Genomic DNA, 17348 nt, shown 5'->3' with positions numbered 1-17348 from the left:
GACGATTATTTGGTTGAGTTTAAAGCAGAGGCTTGGAGCTTGAGAAATATTCTGATCAACTCTGGAGTTGAGATTAGGTGTGACAGTACCTGGATTTAGGGGGGGGGGTTTACAAGATGGGTTCAGTGCAGGTAGTGCAGTGGAAGTTATTGGAACTGGATTGGTGCTGGGAAATTTAACCCAGGTTAAAGGTAGCGCCAGGTGAAAACTGGGCCAGAGGGCATTTATGGAGGGGTTAGTGGTAATAAGCTGTCAAAGGTGATGAATAATGCTGAGGTGACTGGCTTATTAGGTGGAGGATTTGGTATAAGTGTGGAGATAGTCATTTTAGTAGTCAGTTTCGTTCTTTTGAAGCTTTGAAACATCTCGAAGGTTATCAGCTTCCATTGATGAGGATGGTTTGTGATAGTTGCATTACTGTATAAGTTTTTAGTGAATTTATTAAGGATGTCATGCTTTTGGGTTGGTGGGAAAGAAGAGGAGGTAGATCCTGGTGATATCTGTCTATAGCCTAGCATAGAGAATCGCTTATAGTGTTTTGTGTTTAATCTCATTAGTTTACAAACTTGATTTCTCGTTACAGGGTGAAGTCCAGTAACTGAATCTATTAATGTATTGTTAGTTAGCAACGCGTTTTGTTCCAGCCAATATGGTGCCACTAGCCAAAAGCAGTATCTCCAAATCTGCCAACAGCTGAAAGTAACCATTTAGAAAGGGCTGCATTACAGGTATAATGTTTGGCTATTGAGGACAGTTGCCAGGCAGCACGATTTACCTAAAATCCTTCTTAATCTCTTGTGACCCTTTCCTATTCAAAGCTCTTCCCAGATAAGGGTCTGCCAGGTCCCTTTCATATTGTTGGCTTTAGTTTCAGAGGTGCTTTAAACTGACAACTAAGGGAGTCAAAGAGGGCTGACTCTTCACCAAAGACATAAATACTACTCATGCCCCAACCACATAGAGACTGCTCATTCTTAGAATCTGAAAACATTTGGCCTCAATATTCATTACATTAGAAGTCCAATTCATACTTTTAAGAAGTTAGACTTCCTCTTAGGCAGTCTTAAAGTATAAATTATGCAATAACCTTTTGTCAATAGCGGGCACAAACTAACATGCTAGTGTTGGAGGAGACACTTCATGGCAGTGACATAGGGATCACTGAAACGTTGGTTACTGGGTGCTGGGCTTCTCATCATTGATGCTCAGTCCAAAGATAAGGAAGACCTAGTGAGGCATGCAGCGTGTAATGATTCATCATCAACTCAATTGCGACTGAACAGGTAAGTCAGCGGGGCAGGCCTACCAATAATTAACACTAAAAAGAGTCTGAATATGTAATGGTCAATAAGTGAGTTATCCCATATCCTAATGGTGTGTGTCCTCTATGTAATCAATCAATCAACAATTTGTATAGCGCGCTACTCACCCAGTAGGGTCTCAAGGCGCTGGGGGGAGGGGTTCGTTACTGCTCGAAGAGCCAGGTCTTGAGTTGTTTCCTGAAGGAGAGGTGGTCCTGGGTCAGCCATAAGTGGATGGGGAGGGAGTTCCATGTCTTGGCCGCCAGGTAGGAGAAGGATCTTCCTCCAGCGGTGGCTCTGCGAATGAGTGCACGGCGGCGAGGGCGAGGCTGGCCGATCGTAGCTGGCGGGTGGGTGTGTAGAAAGTGAGGCGGCTGTTGAGGTACTTCGGGCCCACGTCGTGGAGAGCCTTGTGTGCGTGGGTGAGGAGTCTGAACGTGATCCTCTTGTTGACTGGGAGCCAGTGCAGGTCTCTCAGGTGGGTAGAGATGTGGCTGCGGCGAGGGATGTCCAGGATGAGTCGTGCGGAGGCGTTCTGTATGCGCTGGAGTTTGGCAGTGGTTCCCGCGTAGAGGGTGTTCCCGTAGTCCAGTCGGATGGTGACGAGTGCCTGGGTGACTGTCTTCCTGGTTTCGGTGGGGATCCATCGGAAGATCTTACGGAGCATGCGCAGGGTGTTGAAGCACGATGACGATACGGCGTTGACTTGTCTGGTCATCGAGAGGGAGGAGTCCAGGATGAAGCCCAGGTTTCGTGCATGGTCCGTTGGCTTGGGGGTGGTGCCCAGGGCAGGGGGCCACCAGGAGTCGTCCCGGGCGGAGGGTGATGATCCCAGGATGAGGACTTCCGTCTCGTCTGAGTTCAGTTTCAGGCGGCTGTTCTTCATCCACTCGGCGACGTCTTTCATCCCTTCGTGTAGGCTGGCTCTGGCGGTGGCGGGGTCGTTGGTGAGGGAGAGGATCAGCTGGGTGTCGTCGGCGTAGGAGATGATGTTAAGGTTGTGTTGGCGTGCGATGGCTGCGAGGGGGCTCATGTAGACGTTGAAGAGGGTGGGGCTGAGTGAGGATCCTTGTGGTACGCCGCAGATGACTTCGGTGGCCTTGGATCTGATCAGGGGGAGGCGGACTCTCTGGGTTCTTCCGGCAAGGAACGAGATGATCCACTCCAGTGCCTTCTCTTGGATTCCGATGTTGCTGAGGCGCTGTGCTAGGGTGCGGTGGCAGACAGTGTCGAATGCTGCAGAGAGGTCCAGGAGGATGAGGGCTGCTGTTTCACCTTTGTTGAGCAAGGACCTGATGTCGTCGGTGGCTGCGATGAGGGCGGTCTCGGTGCTGTGGTTGGCTCGGAAGCCGGACTGCGAAGGGTCGAGGGATCCGTTTGTCTCGAGGGAGGCGGCGAGCGGTTTGTTGGCGGTCTTCTCGATGACTTTGGCAGGAAAAGGGAGGAGCGAGATGAGGCGGAAGTTCTTGAGGTCGGTGGGGTCCGCTGTTGGTTTCTTCAGGAGGGCGGTGAGCTCGGCGTACTTCCAGCTCTCCGGGAAGGTGGCGGTGTTGAAGGAGAGGTTGATGATGTCCCAGAGTTGGGGTGCGATGATGGAGTCGGCCTTGTTGAAGATGTGGTGGGGGCAGGGGTCGGTTGGTGATCCGGAGTGGATGGTGTTCATCGTGCGGGTGGTGTCTTCGGTGCTGACCGGGGTCCAGTTGCAGAGGGTGGTGGTGGGGGGCGTTGGTTCGGTGGTTGGGTGCGTGGTCTGTGCGCCAAAGCTGTTGTGTATGTCGGCGATCTTGCGGTGGAAGAAGGTGGCGAGTGAGTCGTAGAGGTCTTGCGAGGGTGTGATGTCGTTGTTTCCGGCGTTGGGGTTGGAGAACTCTTTGACGATGCTGAAGAGTTCCTTGCTGTTGTGGGTGTTGTTGTCCAGTCGTTCTTTGAATGTTGTCCTTTTAGTGGTGCGGATCAGCTGGTGGTGTTGGCGGGTGGCGTTCTTGAGGGCAGTCATGTTTTCTGTGGTCTGGTCGTGGCGCCAGGCTTTTTCAAGGGTGCGGCAGTTTTTCTTGGATGTTTTGAGTTCGTCGGTGAACCAGGAGGCTTTCTTGCTGCCGGGTCTGCTGGGAGGGTTCTTCAGTGGTGCGAGGTCGTCGGCGCAGTTGGTGAGCCACTGTGTGAAGGTGCGGGCTGCTTCGTTGGGGTCCGTTACGCTGGCGGGAGGGTTCTGGCTGAGGGAGGTGGTGAGCTGGTCGGCGGTGATCTTGCTCCAGCTTCTGCGAGGAACCTGTTGCGGGTGGTGGTGGGTCGTGGTTCTTCTGAAGGTGAAGTGGACGCAGCTGGGATCCGTCCAATGAAGTCCGGTGAAGTCCGGTGGAGTGGCTGAAGGAGATGTGCTTGCTGGAGGAGAAGACAGGGTCAAGCGTGTGGCCGGCGTAGTGGGTGGGGTTGTCCACCAGTTGCTTGAGTCCGAGGTTGGCGAGGTTATCCAGCAGGGCGGTGGTGTTGCAGTCCTTGTTGTTCTCCAGGTGGAAGTTGAGGTCCCCTAGGAGGATGTAGTCAGCGGAGCGGAGCGGAGGGGAGGGCGTGCGGGCTGATGAAGTCAGCGATGTCTTCGCTGAATTGTGTGCGTGGTCCTGGGGGTCTGTAGATGAGGGTGGTCTTGGGGTCGGTGTGTATCTGGAAGTGGAGGTGCTTGGCTGCGGTGAAGGTGTCGTCGGAGTTGGTCGTGATGTGGATGGTGTTCCTGTGGATGATGGCGATGCCTCCTCCGGTCTGGTTGACGCGGTCCCTCCTGGTGATCTTGTATCCGTCCGGGATGGCTATGGCGATGTCGGGCGCTGAGGAGGAGTTCATCCAGGTTTCTGTGAGGAAGGCGACGTCTGGTGATGTTGTGTCGAGCAGGTACCAGAGTTCTACGGCGTGTCTGTGGACGGAGCGGGTGTTGAGCAGGATGCACTTGAGGTGGTTGTTGCTGGTGCCTGGCCTTTTGGGTGCGGTGCAGGTCCGGAGGCAGGTGCACTTGCAGGCTTGGCAGGTGAAGGGTCCGTGGATGTGTTACGGGGTGGCTCGATAGCAGGCGGGTTTCAGGTCGGGTTTGAGTGCGTTGAGGGTGGCGGCGTCGTAAGTCCGTCGTGTTGGCTGGCATCGTCGGGGGCCAGGGGTCCTGGCACTGGGCGCGGGCCCGGCGCAGACGGGCTTGCCTTTGGCACGCCTTTGGCGCACAATCGGCGCGCCCGCTGCGCGTGTACGCCGTGCGGCCTCCATATGAGGGGCTGAGGGAGGGAGGAGGAGGAGCTGGGAGGCGGGAGCGGGGTCGCGAATGGGAACGGCAGGGGGGGGGCCACAGGGAGCAGCGGCGGGAAGCAGAGGGCGAGGTGGGGAGGGCACAGCAGGCACAGGGGGAACGAGGGGAAAAAACAGCGGAATTACAGGCACAAGGAAACGAAACAATACAGAACCAAAATAACAGAATACAGAAGGCAAGGGGAAAGAGGGGAAAAAAAACAGCGGAATTACAGGCACAAGGAAACGTAACAATACAGAACCAAAATAACAGAATACAGAAGGCAAGGGGAACGAGGGGAAAAAAAACGGCGGAATTACAGGCACAAGGAAACAAGACAATACAGAACCAAACAGCGGTCGCAGCACACAGCACAGGGAGGACCACACGGTGGCTAGGGGGGCGACCTACCTGGTGACAGGGTCAAGGGTATGTAGAGAACGTAACCTACTAATGTACAATTAAAAATGTATACGGTTGCTGTAGAGACTGACTGTCATGTAGACTGACGTGCTTTAGAATTTATGGCAGTTTCTTCAGTATTCGAGAACAAAAGGCACAAGTCTATGTCTCTTAATCACACTTATCCCAAAGTTCCCTGTTCACACCGGGGCTTCCAGTGTTAGCAAGATGTAAACATTAAATAGTTCACCCATAGAAAAGGAGCTCTATAGGGTTTAATATATGGTATGTCTGGAAATGTGGCACTACAAAGAGTACATACTAAAATAGTATACATACTAGCATACTATAATAGCTTAAATGTACAGTGGAGATTGGTAAAAAAATATAGTAACTAACACCGTGCGGTTCCAATCGCATTAGATGTGGGCTGTTGAGGCGGTAGGATACTGGCTCGGCTGGAAACCTGACCCAGAGGCAAGCACACAATCCATTGCTTCTGTCAAGGGCTAAGAAAATATCAGTTCAATTTCTCATACAGTGCATATATGTAGAAATAAAATTACAAAGATAGCAATAGAACGTCTGTAGGTAGGGGTAGGTCGGAATTTCCATTGAAAGGCATTGTTTTGATTTTCAAAATTACTTTGAGTCTATATGGCAAATCTGCACAGAAACTTCCAAAGAAAATATTCATTTGATTTAGGTTGGTCAAGATCAGTTTCCTGCAGATCCATCAAGCAGGGCCAAAAAACTTTGGGGGAGGGAGGCATCAGAAAGTGCCTTACTTGGGTGTGGTGTAAATCGTATTAGTAGTTTTCAAGAAATTAGCATTAGAAAAGTGTGTTATCTAGGCCTGAAATGGATTCAACTTGGATATGATGAAGATATTTTTACCATTAGTCTAAGAACAGGGTTCACGGAAAAAATAAATAAATAGTGAAATTCTTTTGAATGAGGGCGCTTTTCCCCCCAATGTCCATGTTTGGGTCAGCGAAACCAACATCTGGTTTGCAAATCTCAACCTCTGTAATTTGGATTATGCTTCAGCTTTTGCTGACCTTGAGTTCTTTGTGCACATGACCTCGAGCCCAAATGTGGGGTCCACAGTTACTGCAAGGAGGTCCTGGACTCTTGTTGGGCATTCTGTGACATTTGAGGCTTAGTGACGGATCTGAAGAATCCCCTAAACAGGGTGTGGAAATCATGAAAAAAGTACAGGTCGAGCCTGCGGGACAGACCCCAGTGGCCAACCTAAAAGACATGCATAGTGGGCATTCACCACCTGTGGAGGGTTGGGCGCATAATGTAACAGAAAGCTAGGACCCAGAGTGGACATTCATAAACGTTTTATGATGTGTATGATCTAAACTGACAGAAATTTACTGCACTTTACCCGTGGTAAAAATACATTTTAGTTATTTTTTCTCCATATATTCGCTTTATCCTCTGTTTTTTTCAGAGATATATAAATATATGTAAACATTTCAAAATATATCTTTATTTCGTTAAGCACTCCTCTTAATTCAGTAACTCTTTTATTAACCAGAATGATCTGTGTGCTAGCTAAGAGTGGTGCATTTGAGAGGTAAGGTTTTTTCCCCACAATATTGGATTTGTTTTGGCACAGGAGTTTTGATGCACCTATAATATACTCAAAATCTGTCAGTGCTTATATTTCTGCTACATATATTGCATTGACTCTAGTCCCTAAAATGTTAAAATATGTATTCCCTCACTATCTTCACTCATTAGCAAGCTACTTTTTGTATCAAGTTCCCCTCAGCACTAAATTTCATTCTGATTCTGGAGGATCTTGTTATTCTGATTGCTTTGTATATGAGGGGTAATCCTGTTATGTTGTCTATTTGGTTTTGAATTATATGTAACTTTGTTTCTGCAGGTGCTCGTGTTTCACTGCTTTTAAATATGAAAAGTCAAGAAAAAGCCGTATAACATCTGAAACCAGAAAACAGTATTGCGATGGAAAACTGCAATTATGATCCCTTGTGTGACGAAGCACTTCATGTTTTTTCCAAATAAGAAACCTCTGAATGAAGCAAAACTAGTGTCCAGGAAGCTCATCAGGACCATCTACACTTTATTCAATGGACCCAGAGAACCTTATAGGAAATATGTCGCAGCAGGGCAGCCCTTCACAGGGCTCTGCTCTCTCATCACCTCTTGGTGATAAAGAACTTTGGAAGTTCTGTGAGAGAGAACTCTGGACCCTAACAGAAAATGTCATACAGCAGAAAATTGCTAAAGGACGTTTAGCAGAATCACAAATTAACGCAGGCCTCTCAGTATTGTCCTTGATTCCCAATGAGAAGGAAGGTAGAACTCTACCTTACAGCCTTACCCAACCCTTAGCAAGTATACAGAACTTGGCAGGTTCATCTAGCTGTGAAAAGGTACCCTTGAATATAAAAGAGAACCCTATTGAGAAAGGATTGTCTGGTAGCTCAACCGATGTATGCACTCCATGTGAAAGGGAAACTGTACATTTTAAACGTGGAAAACTTGATGGAAGTTCACCAGGTAAGCCTGTTCCTCGCAAGAGGGAACGTACTAACTTGACTAAGCATTCTGCAGGTAAGGAAATTCAGCAAAAAAAGATCAGAATACATACTTGTGAGGAATGTGGTAAAAGTTTCAAATTTAAGTCTGTGCTGTTGAAACATAAGAGAATCCACTCAACAGAGAGGCCTTTCAAATGTACTGAGTGTGGAGCCGCCTTCAAACAATATGGTTGTCTTCTGGGACATAATAAAATCCATACATTAGCAGGATCATTTGTATGTGAAGAATGTGGTAAAGGCTTCAACTGTAAGAAGAATCTTGTGACACATCGCTTGACACACTCCAATGAGAAGCCCTTTGTGTGTACTGAGTGCGGTAAAGGCTTTACTGTTAAGGAGAGTTTGAAGAGTCATCTGAAAGTCCACCAGAAAGCACCTGACCACAAAAAAGTGAAAAATTCTCCTCTCAAGTGCAAAATCTGTGATCAAGAATTCAAGTACAACAACAATCTCTTGGTACATGAGCGAATTCACTCGGGTGAGAAGTGCTTCAGCTGCAGGCAGTGCTGGAAGATCTTCGGCTGTGAAAAATCCCTGCAACGCCACCAGAAACAACACAATAGAGGTCAGAAACAGCACAAACAAGAAATGGAGAGCACTTTTACATGCACTAAATGCAAAAGGACCTTCGAGTGGGAGACCAGTCTTATCATCCACCAGTGCAGTGCTCAGGCAGAGAGGCCTTTTAAGTGTGCCACGTGTGAGCAGACCTTCAAAACTGAGAGTAACCTGAAGGCCCATGGGCAGGTCCACACTGGTGCGAAGTGGTATAGCTGTGAGGAATGTGGAGAAGGGTTCAACCGGAAAATCAGTCTGAGAAAGCATGAGATGATTCATACAGGACATACTCCATTTGAGTGTTCTAAGTGTGGGAGAGGCTTCTGTAGCAATTATGCATTGAGAAGACACCAGTCCGTAGACATCTGTAAGATAGAAGAGAAATTGGAGCAAAGTACAAATCTGGCGAAAACCTCTTCAATGGAGACCACTTCTGTAAAGGACACTGTCAAGGAACTTAAACACCTCAACTGCAAGAACTCAAGTGAGGGTGATAGGCACTATAAATGCACCATTTGTGGGCAGTGCTTCAGTCACGAGTTGAAACAGTTATTACATGAGCGCAGCCATACAGACCCTAAGAACTTCAGTTGCATTGAGTGCAGCAAAGCCTTCAAATGCAACAGGGCTTTGTGGAGCCACATAAGGACACATACAGGTGAGAACATGTGTAACAGGACTTTGTGGAGTCGCCTAAAGACACACACAGGTGAAAACACGTGCATGGAGTGTGGTAAGTCGTTTGCCTTGAAGTCCTCCCTAACCATGCACAGCCGGGTCCACACAGGTGAGATGCCCTACAAGTGTGATGAATGTGGAAAGTCCTTTAAATGGAGGAGCATATTTGTGTACCACAAAATGCGCCACACAGGAGAAAAAGCTTATCAGTGTGGCCAGTGCAACAAAAGGTTTTCCAGCCACAGTGCTCTCAGCATGCATCGTAAACTCCATGCAGGAGTGAAAGCATTCACATGTCTCGAGTGTGGCAAATCCTTTATTCACAAGTCAGAGCTTAAACGTCATCAGGTCATGCACACAGGTGTGAAGCCTTACCAGTGCAGTGAGTGCCACAAAAGGTTCTCCTGGAGCAGTGCCCTCAGCACACATCGGAAAACTCATGTAGCAGAAAAATCCTTCAAATGTGAGTGTGGAAAAGCCTTCAAAACAAGCAATGTCTTTGAGAACCACAAGAAGAGAATGCATTCGAGAGAGAAGACATACCAGTGTGACCAGTGTGCTAAAAGATTTTTCTGGAGGAGTGCATTGCTTATACACCTTAAAATACATGCAACAGACAAGGTCCTAAAGTGTCCTAAGTCTGAGAGTACAGTTAGTATTAAGTCTGAGCTTACACCTCACGAGGTCTTGCACGCAGGAGAGAAGCCATTTTTGTGTGTGGAATGTGGCAAAAGATACTGGCTTAAGCATACCCTTAAAGTTCATATGAAAACTCATACTGGAGAGGTTCAGTGTGTGTTTCCTGAATGTACCAAAGTGTTCCGACATAGGCTTGCCATGGAGCAGCACCAGAAAACACACCGCATTAGAGGTTTGCTCAAATGTGCTGTATGTGAGAAAAACTTCACTGGGAAGAGAAACCTCTTAATGCATGAGAAGATCCACTCAACGGACTGGCCATTCCCGTGTTTCAAGTGCAAGAAAAGCTACAAACCAATATATCAACTGATGGACCACCAGTGCATCCACACTGATGAGAGGCCATTTTCTTGTGAAACGTGTGGGAGAAGCTTCAGCCGCAAAAAGAGCCTTCTTTTGCACTGTATCAGCCACAATAAGGATAAGCAGTTGCCGTGTACAGACTGTGGGGAAAGTTTCTCTCGTAAGCAAGGCCTCTCTATACATAAGAAAATCCACTGTAAGGACAGGTCGAACTTGGAGAATGTATTAACTGTTCATAAAAGTGAGTACCTTGGGCAGCAGCTTGCTGCAAACACATCTGATGTGACCATGCATTGTGTGACCGGGTTTGCAGATGCTATTCCTTCAGTTGAGAAGCAAGTTGCTATAGCCGAGTTGTCTGCAATGGCAACCTCTTTAACCAGTATTTCTGCTGCCAAAGCTGATGGTCAGATGCTTGTTATGGCTAACCCACTTTTGAAATCTCCTTCTTCTGTGGTAGCTGATGTTTCTCCTATGCCCTCTGCTTCCTTACAAGCTTCTGTTAAATTAGGAGAAAGCTTTAATCAAATGACCAGTCTTGCAGACCCCCTGGAAGCCCACGTCATGTACACATCTGGCAGTCATCCACAGAAAGCATCTTCAGATTCCGGTGAGATTTTCAATTCCGAAAAATTATTTTGCTGTGCCGACTGTGGGTTAGGCTGGAAAGATGAATCTATGTTCAGTGAACATCATAGGTTGTGGCACATGAACAAAAGGCCGAGGCCATGCTGGCAGTGTGGTAAGAAATTTAGCACAAAATTTGATTTTGAAAAGCACTGGAGAACCCATACAGATGACAGGCTTTGTGGCATGCCTGATGTCACTGTGAAAACAATGATCTCCCCTGCTGCAACGATTACTCGTTTCAACTTGTCTGTAGCAACTATTTCAGCTGCTAAGAAGCTGGTGGCTGTAGCCAAGCGGACTGCACTTAAGGTATTTGCAACTAAGCTTTCGGAATCCAAGTCCGCTGCAAAGGTAATTGTAGACAGCTCTCAGATGAAGTTTCCTGGCATTATGGTGGCTGATGCTACTTCTAGATCCACTGTAAGCCATACCACCTGCATACCTAATGCGCCTGGGAACCACGATCTGGGAATCACTTCACAGTCATGTGTGATTTCCTCATTCTGGTGTGTGCACTGTGCAACAGGCTTCAAATATGAGGCTCTCTTCAGAAGACATCGGAGCTGGTGGCATTTCAGCAAAAGGCCCATGCCCTGTCAGCAATGTGGTGAAACATTTAAAACAAGGTTCGACTTGGAAAATCATAGTAAAACTCACATTGCACACGGGGGTCGTGGGGAAACTCCTACAACAAATGTGCCTCTTGTCTTGCCTGCAGTGAACATGCATGACATGCCCAAGTGTACTGTGACAGAGTTTAATGATACCATGCCCAAAGTGACTAGACCTGTGCATCACCTTTGTGAAAATGAGTCTGCTATGGTCTCTGTTACAATCCATCCTAATGCAACCAAGTCACTTGCAACTGAGCAAGCTATGTCAGGGGTTAATGATGCTACGCCAACTCTAAACATGCCTGCAGCAATTCCTGTTGCAGCAACAATCTCTTTAGATATGAAGTCTCCTGTGATGACGCATGCTGTGAATGAGCTAATTGATACCAAGTTTACAGAAAAATATTCTGCTAGATGCATGCCTGCTTTTTCCAAATCTGATGCAACCACACTAAATTCAGCTAAATATCCTTCAGTTACCTCTGATGCCGGCACAGCTGCTGTGACAGAGCTTAGCAATAACATGCAAATTGTGGATGTGCCTGCTATCAGAGTTTGTGAGGACATACCTGATCCAAGTGCACCTACAGTAAATACATCTACAGAGACAAAAACGTCTGCGACACTGTCTGCTCTATCAGAGCTTATGCCTCCTGAGGAAAAGCCTTCTGAACGGAAACGTGCAGCCACCACATCTAATACAAAAACACCCCATGCGGTAATCTATGATACAACATCTGCTACCCTGGGTGTAGTGAGCAAGACCGCTCTGACCGAGTTTGCTGACATGAGTTTTACTGAGAAAAAGGCTGCTGCAGCTAGGTTTACTGCCCCCACACCTTCATTGAAAACATCTGAAACCACATCTTCTGTGCCTACCCTCCAGGTAACAAACTCTGATACAATTACACCTTTTCTAACCACATCATCAGCAACACTACCTGTTTCTGATAGGTAATTTGTCAGAGAGCACAATAACATATCCAATGTGGAAAAGGCTGCTGACAGACATTGTGAGAACATACCTGCTCGGAACCCTCCTTTAGCAAACACCCCTGCTGAAACCAGTTCTGTCTTGACCACACATGCTCTAACTGTGTCTGTAGCAGCAGCGTCTGCAGAGACCAGACCTCATGTGTCAGGACGTAAAGAGTCAATATCTGTTGTTAGAGACATTAATGATAGTGTGTTGAAATGTGTTGACATGTTTGGTAAAGATACATGTGCAGAAACCATATTTGCAGTAACCAAGCTAGTTGATAATGTGCTCATTGAGGGAAAGACTTCTGTAGTCAAAGTCAGTGTTGTTGCCTCGGATTTCATTACAACACCTGCTACAGTCATGGGTACTGTAGCAGGAGTTGCAGATCCCATTCTCACTGACTAGGAATACTCCTGCAGGTAACCTTGTTGTGCCCACATCTAATTGACACTACACTTGCTACTGTCATTTAAACTTCAACAAACCCTATTTCAGTTGCACAGTGCTGTGACATTGTTGATTAGCAGGTTGCCCTCACCTTCACCGGCGTATCCTTTGAGTTAAGGGAACACAGATTTTGAGTAAAGTAGAGTCTCTGCAGCCAACACAGTCTCATGCTTCCAACTGCAAAAATCAGCAGCACAACAGAGTAGCCAAACCATACCTTGCTTTTTGGTTTTAAAGTGAGCCACATGTCTCTTCGAGACCACTCCTACTTTAACACCACCCTCTGCTAATCCACTGTGTATCCAATACCTCAAATATCACACACATGATTGTCTTGATACCGCTGACCTGGTCTATTGGTGCTGCTGTAAACTGACATTCAGGGGTCTCAATGTAACCATCTCTCAACGCTACCTCCAGAAGTTGGGCTTTTGCTACAGGAGGTTTTCCTTCCTACTCTGCCAGTGGAATCCAACCCCCTGCCTGGCTGTCCCTGGTACCTTTTATAGAGCTATTGAAAGGATTTCCAAGGGAGCTGTACAAATACTTGTCAATGGAGGCATAGGTACATGGATGTCAGATTAGAGGGCCTGCTACTCGGATTTTAACAGTTGTGATTTCAATATATTGTTTTATTAACTCTGGTTTTGTTTCATTGTGGTTCAGAGTTAATGAAAAGGTGAGAGAGACAATAACAACTGGATAAGAAATTAAGACAGCACGTGATTGGTAAGAATGTGAACAGTGTTATCTGTCCTGTTGGCCAGCTGCCCACAGTCCAGCTCACAATGTTAGGTTATTTCCTTGAGACTAAGAGATCCCATTTTGGTAGCAGGTCAAAGGAAAATACAAAATGCAACCGTTATTTGTAACAGGACAACCAAATAAACATATTGTTTAGAAATAACTTAGAAGTAATCAGAATGTAGTTCAAAATACAAAGGTATTAAAATATTTCTAAAGCGATCACAAGTTATAGCAAAGCTAAATTATTCTGAATTATACTCTACTGAGAACACAGTAATATAAGAAGCCCAAGAATATGTTTCCTCCTTTAAAGCGCCCATGGAGCCACCTCTGCATTGATTTTTCTTTTCTGGAAGGGAAGGGAAGTAGTTAGCCCCAAGAAGATCTGACCATCTAGCTAAAGTTTACTGCTTTAATTCCATGTATTCTGCATCTCTAATGTGGTGTTCTAGAAATGTTTTGAAGAGTTTTAAAGGATGTGGCATGACGGCCTAAGCCGCCTACTTCGGAGCAGGTGGGAACTACGTTCGAGTTTTGTCATCGGCATCAACATCCTGTGACTCTGGGCAAATCACATAATCTCCCCATGCCTACAATTCAGCGCCTTGAGATACTCACGGGTGATCCTGGATGTATTTACAAATTCTGTATTTAAATGACTTCGCAATCCACTGACATCCATTTTAGGGTATATTCCTTGGCACAGGTATCTTGGTGATATGATTTTATGAAGGCATCTGTAAACAACACTCGACCCTACTTTCCAACACCTCAAAATCCAGCAGAGTTCTTCCTGGACAGAAGTACTGCTCTTAACTTTACAGGCCCCTTCGTATCGTAACTCAGAGGTCTCAGAACTGGTTTCCTAATTGGCTAAGGGTCCTTTAAGGCTATCCTCTGGTTCTCGACATAGGCCAATTACTGCTTTCCCAGCAACCAGCTCATTTGAGTAGGCTAATTAAAGCAGTCAGTGTTGCAGAGATGGCCCTAATCAACCTTCTGGAACAAGTCATTCATATGGCACCCCAGTTCTGCATACACATTTCAACTCAAACGGCAGGAAAAAAGTCTTATGTTCCACTGTCAAGCAGTAGAAGTTGCAGCTTGCAGGGAGGCTACTGTTTCTCATTGTTCCAAGTAAGTTCGGAAGCCCAGAAGGAAAATAAAGATTTCTCAGAGGGTGGCAAATATACTATATGAAAATGACAATAAACCAGTTATACATTTTCAACACCTCCTTTCGTACTTTAATTGCATACTGATGCTGTATCTAGTAGAAACCTAATGGTGAGGAGAGTGTATGATTTGAGAATGATTTTTCAAAAGGCGATCAGGGGAAAGAGTAGAAACTAGATCTCCTGAAAGTCACTCAGACTAGTTTCTTTTTCAGTGTCCAATTCTTCCACCCGTGCATCCTCCTGCACTGTATATCACCAAGACATAGCATCCATATGTTCAGTTGCATCACACGCCAATTTCATCTCAAATGTAAAGCAAGAATTTCGTACACTCACTTGCCTTGACAGTTTATTGCGACCGATTGATAGGACCAATGAGCAGTTTGCAAGGGGCCGAAACAGACTTGCGTTTGTGCAATACTATGCGCTGTGTATTTTTTGTAAATAATATTTGTCAAGCTTGTGTTAAAACAATTCTGCTATATATGGTTCATGCTGGTGCCTAGAACTAGTGTCTTTGCTTTCGTTAGGAACAAAAACTAAATGTATGCCATTTGATATGAACAGTTGTGAACCCAGAGAGTTTCCTTTGGAAAAAATAAAATGGGTAATCGGAGGTGCATAATAAATGTTTGAAATGCATTTTATTCTGTGACACTGGCATGAGTAAAATGGAGATGTCTGGTATATAGGGAAAATAGTCCCACTTTAAATCTCATTTCTAATGATCTTGTGGGACCCTGACTATTAGGTCTATTTCTCTCCTCATCTGCCTGTTACACACACAAAGCAACTCATTTCTATAGATAAATCTATTTACCCTATACTCTATTGTATTACAAAATATTGTATATTCTTTCTCTGTCCCATTTATTTGCGCTGTTTCTGTCATGAGTTACTCTTCGTGTTAATAACCAGTTGAACACTTCAACATCAGTGAGGGGAAGTGGGGGACCCGCTGCCTGCTTATGTAATACTTGCGCCTCCTGGTGTAATAAATCACCAAGTTTTACCCGCTTCTGCTTCTTTGACTAGGTATCATTCTGGCCAGATCCCGTTAAAAAAAAGGTTTTGAGTTGATCCACAGGTATACTGTGATCTGTATATTGACTTCTAATAGCAAGTTCAGTAGTATCTCAATTTTTAAAGAAGAAATCATTCAGTGTTCTACAAAGGGCACAACTCTGACTTAGAGTTATCCTAAAAACTATTTCATTGTATGTACTGCAGTAGATATTCATTAACCGATTGTTTAGTCCACTTGAATTCAAATAGTTAACTAGATAGTTTACAATAGTTTGTGAGAACAAGTATGTCACATTTAACTTTTCAATAGACTGACTACATGCAGCGTGCTTGAATTTCATGCATGTGATATACATAAATGAAGGCAGTACTTATTGATTGAGGCATAGAATGTATTTCTGATGTGAGGTATGGTCTTGTGTTTGTGGCAGTTTGCCCGCCTTTTCCTCTGGAAATTGGTTAAAAGCTAGCTAATTCACATTTTGAATTGTGTGGAGGTCAAGTCTAGTACACTGAACTATATATATTGCTTATTTAGTTGGTCACGTGATCAAGGTATGCGTGACGTACCAGGAAGCACAACGTAGCTAATCCTGGTAAAAGCTGAAGCAACGCGCATACGGAGATCCTTGGGTCTCGTGAAGGGCTATCCACGTAGGCTCAGAAGTGGGCGGCATGGTTTGACAAAGTTAATAGATATTCAAATGCAGGTGGGCTCCGCTATTCCACAATCTCATTCCAACAAGGTATGTGTTGTGAGAAAACTGCAATGTTACCTTGTGCTTACTTCCACAGAGTGTGACTAGAGCCAGCATCATTCCCCACGGTTTCCATGAGGCATGACTGAATCGAGTCTCTAGTAAGCCTGATATCCCTGTTACATGTCCGGTGGTCCAGTAGCACTTAATATGCATGCATACATTTAAACATAGCTCCAACCATAATACATGCTCATTTTAGTTTGAGCGACGAGACACCCACCAGTAAAAATGTCGTGTGTGGGTTGACATGACAAATAGGGGCGGTTCGCCACCCCGGTTCAATAATGGTTGGTTGGCATCATTAATATGTGTTGCACACACTCCATGCATGGCGTACAGTGCATTTGTGTAACACAGTGCGTACCATGTTGAATGACTCACACAAGAGCCTTGTACTAGAGGATCACATTGACCCACTTAAGGTCAGAGCACACATGATTAACTAGAACTGCATGTGATTGTTAATTTTTCTTTCAGATTTTTCCCTTTCACAGACTGCTGAGAGGTCACCATACTGTAAGTATACGGTGTAGTGATTGATTGACCCAGAGTAGGGTACACCTTAGCGCAAGTATACCTCTTGGGTCACTGAGATAGGTCCTGAAGAAAACCTGGTAATATCACCAATAGGTTGAAACTTGTAGACCACGATCACCTCTTATTTTCACATAGATACCACAGGTCAATCTAGCCTATCTAGGTATCTCACGTTGCTTTTAACCTTGTCCTATTGCTCCATATTAAATTCTTAGGGAGTTAAAGACCATTTTAAATTCACCATTTCACTCACCTGCACCACTGTTGCAACTAACCTGCTCCACTGTAATCAGGTGTTGAAGCACACCCGGATAGCTTTTGGCTATTCGGGTGGGACCCCAATGATGAAGCATGTCACCAACTAGGTTGGTGAGTGAGGGGTCGTCTTAAACTTAAAAAGGAAAACCTTTTCCTTTTTGTATCCTCTTTATATTGCGTCGACACCCTGTGACTTCGGGGTATACTCCTTCATTTGTTTAATATTAATACCTCAAGGGGACTAGGAGTATTCCCTTTGTTAAATAAAACCCTTTCTCTCTTTTTTGTTGGTTATAGTCAAGGCAGCGCACAGCTGGGAGAGTAGATACATTTGAAGCTTTGATCTGACAGCCAGTCATGGGGGAAAATCAAGTGCT

General features: G+C 45.5%; 1 protein-coding gene across 4 annotated transcripts in view; it reads left to right on the top strand.

The window, feature by feature from the left end:
• The window catches only part of LOC144784119 (uncharacterized), a 104197-nt gene extending 89179 nt beyond the window's left edge, over positions 1 to 15018 (top strand). For all 4 annotated transcript variants that reach the window (XM_078662799.1, XM_078662801.1, XM_078662802.1 and 1 more), the window contains exon 2: positions 6875 to 15018. In XM_078662799.1, the coding sequence (XP_078518925.1) occupies positions 7080 to 11993 (4914 nt within the window). In that variant the 5' untranslated portion in view covers positions 6875 to 7079 and the 3' untranslated portion in view covers positions 11994 to 15018. The remainder of the gene's footprint in view (positions 1 to 6874) is intronic.
• Positions 15019 to 17348: the final 2330 nt, after the last annotated feature.

Source organism: Lissotriton helveticus, chromosome 10 (assembly GCF_964261635.1).
Source record: "Lissotriton helveticus chromosome 10, aLisHel1.1, whole genome shotgun sequence".
Lineage (NCBI taxonomy): Eukaryota > Metazoa > Chordata > Amphibia > Caudata > Salamandridae > Lissotriton > Lissotriton helveticus.
The sequence above is the reverse complement of the archived record's forward strand: the minus strand, read 5'-3'. Positions and strand labels throughout refer to the sequence as shown.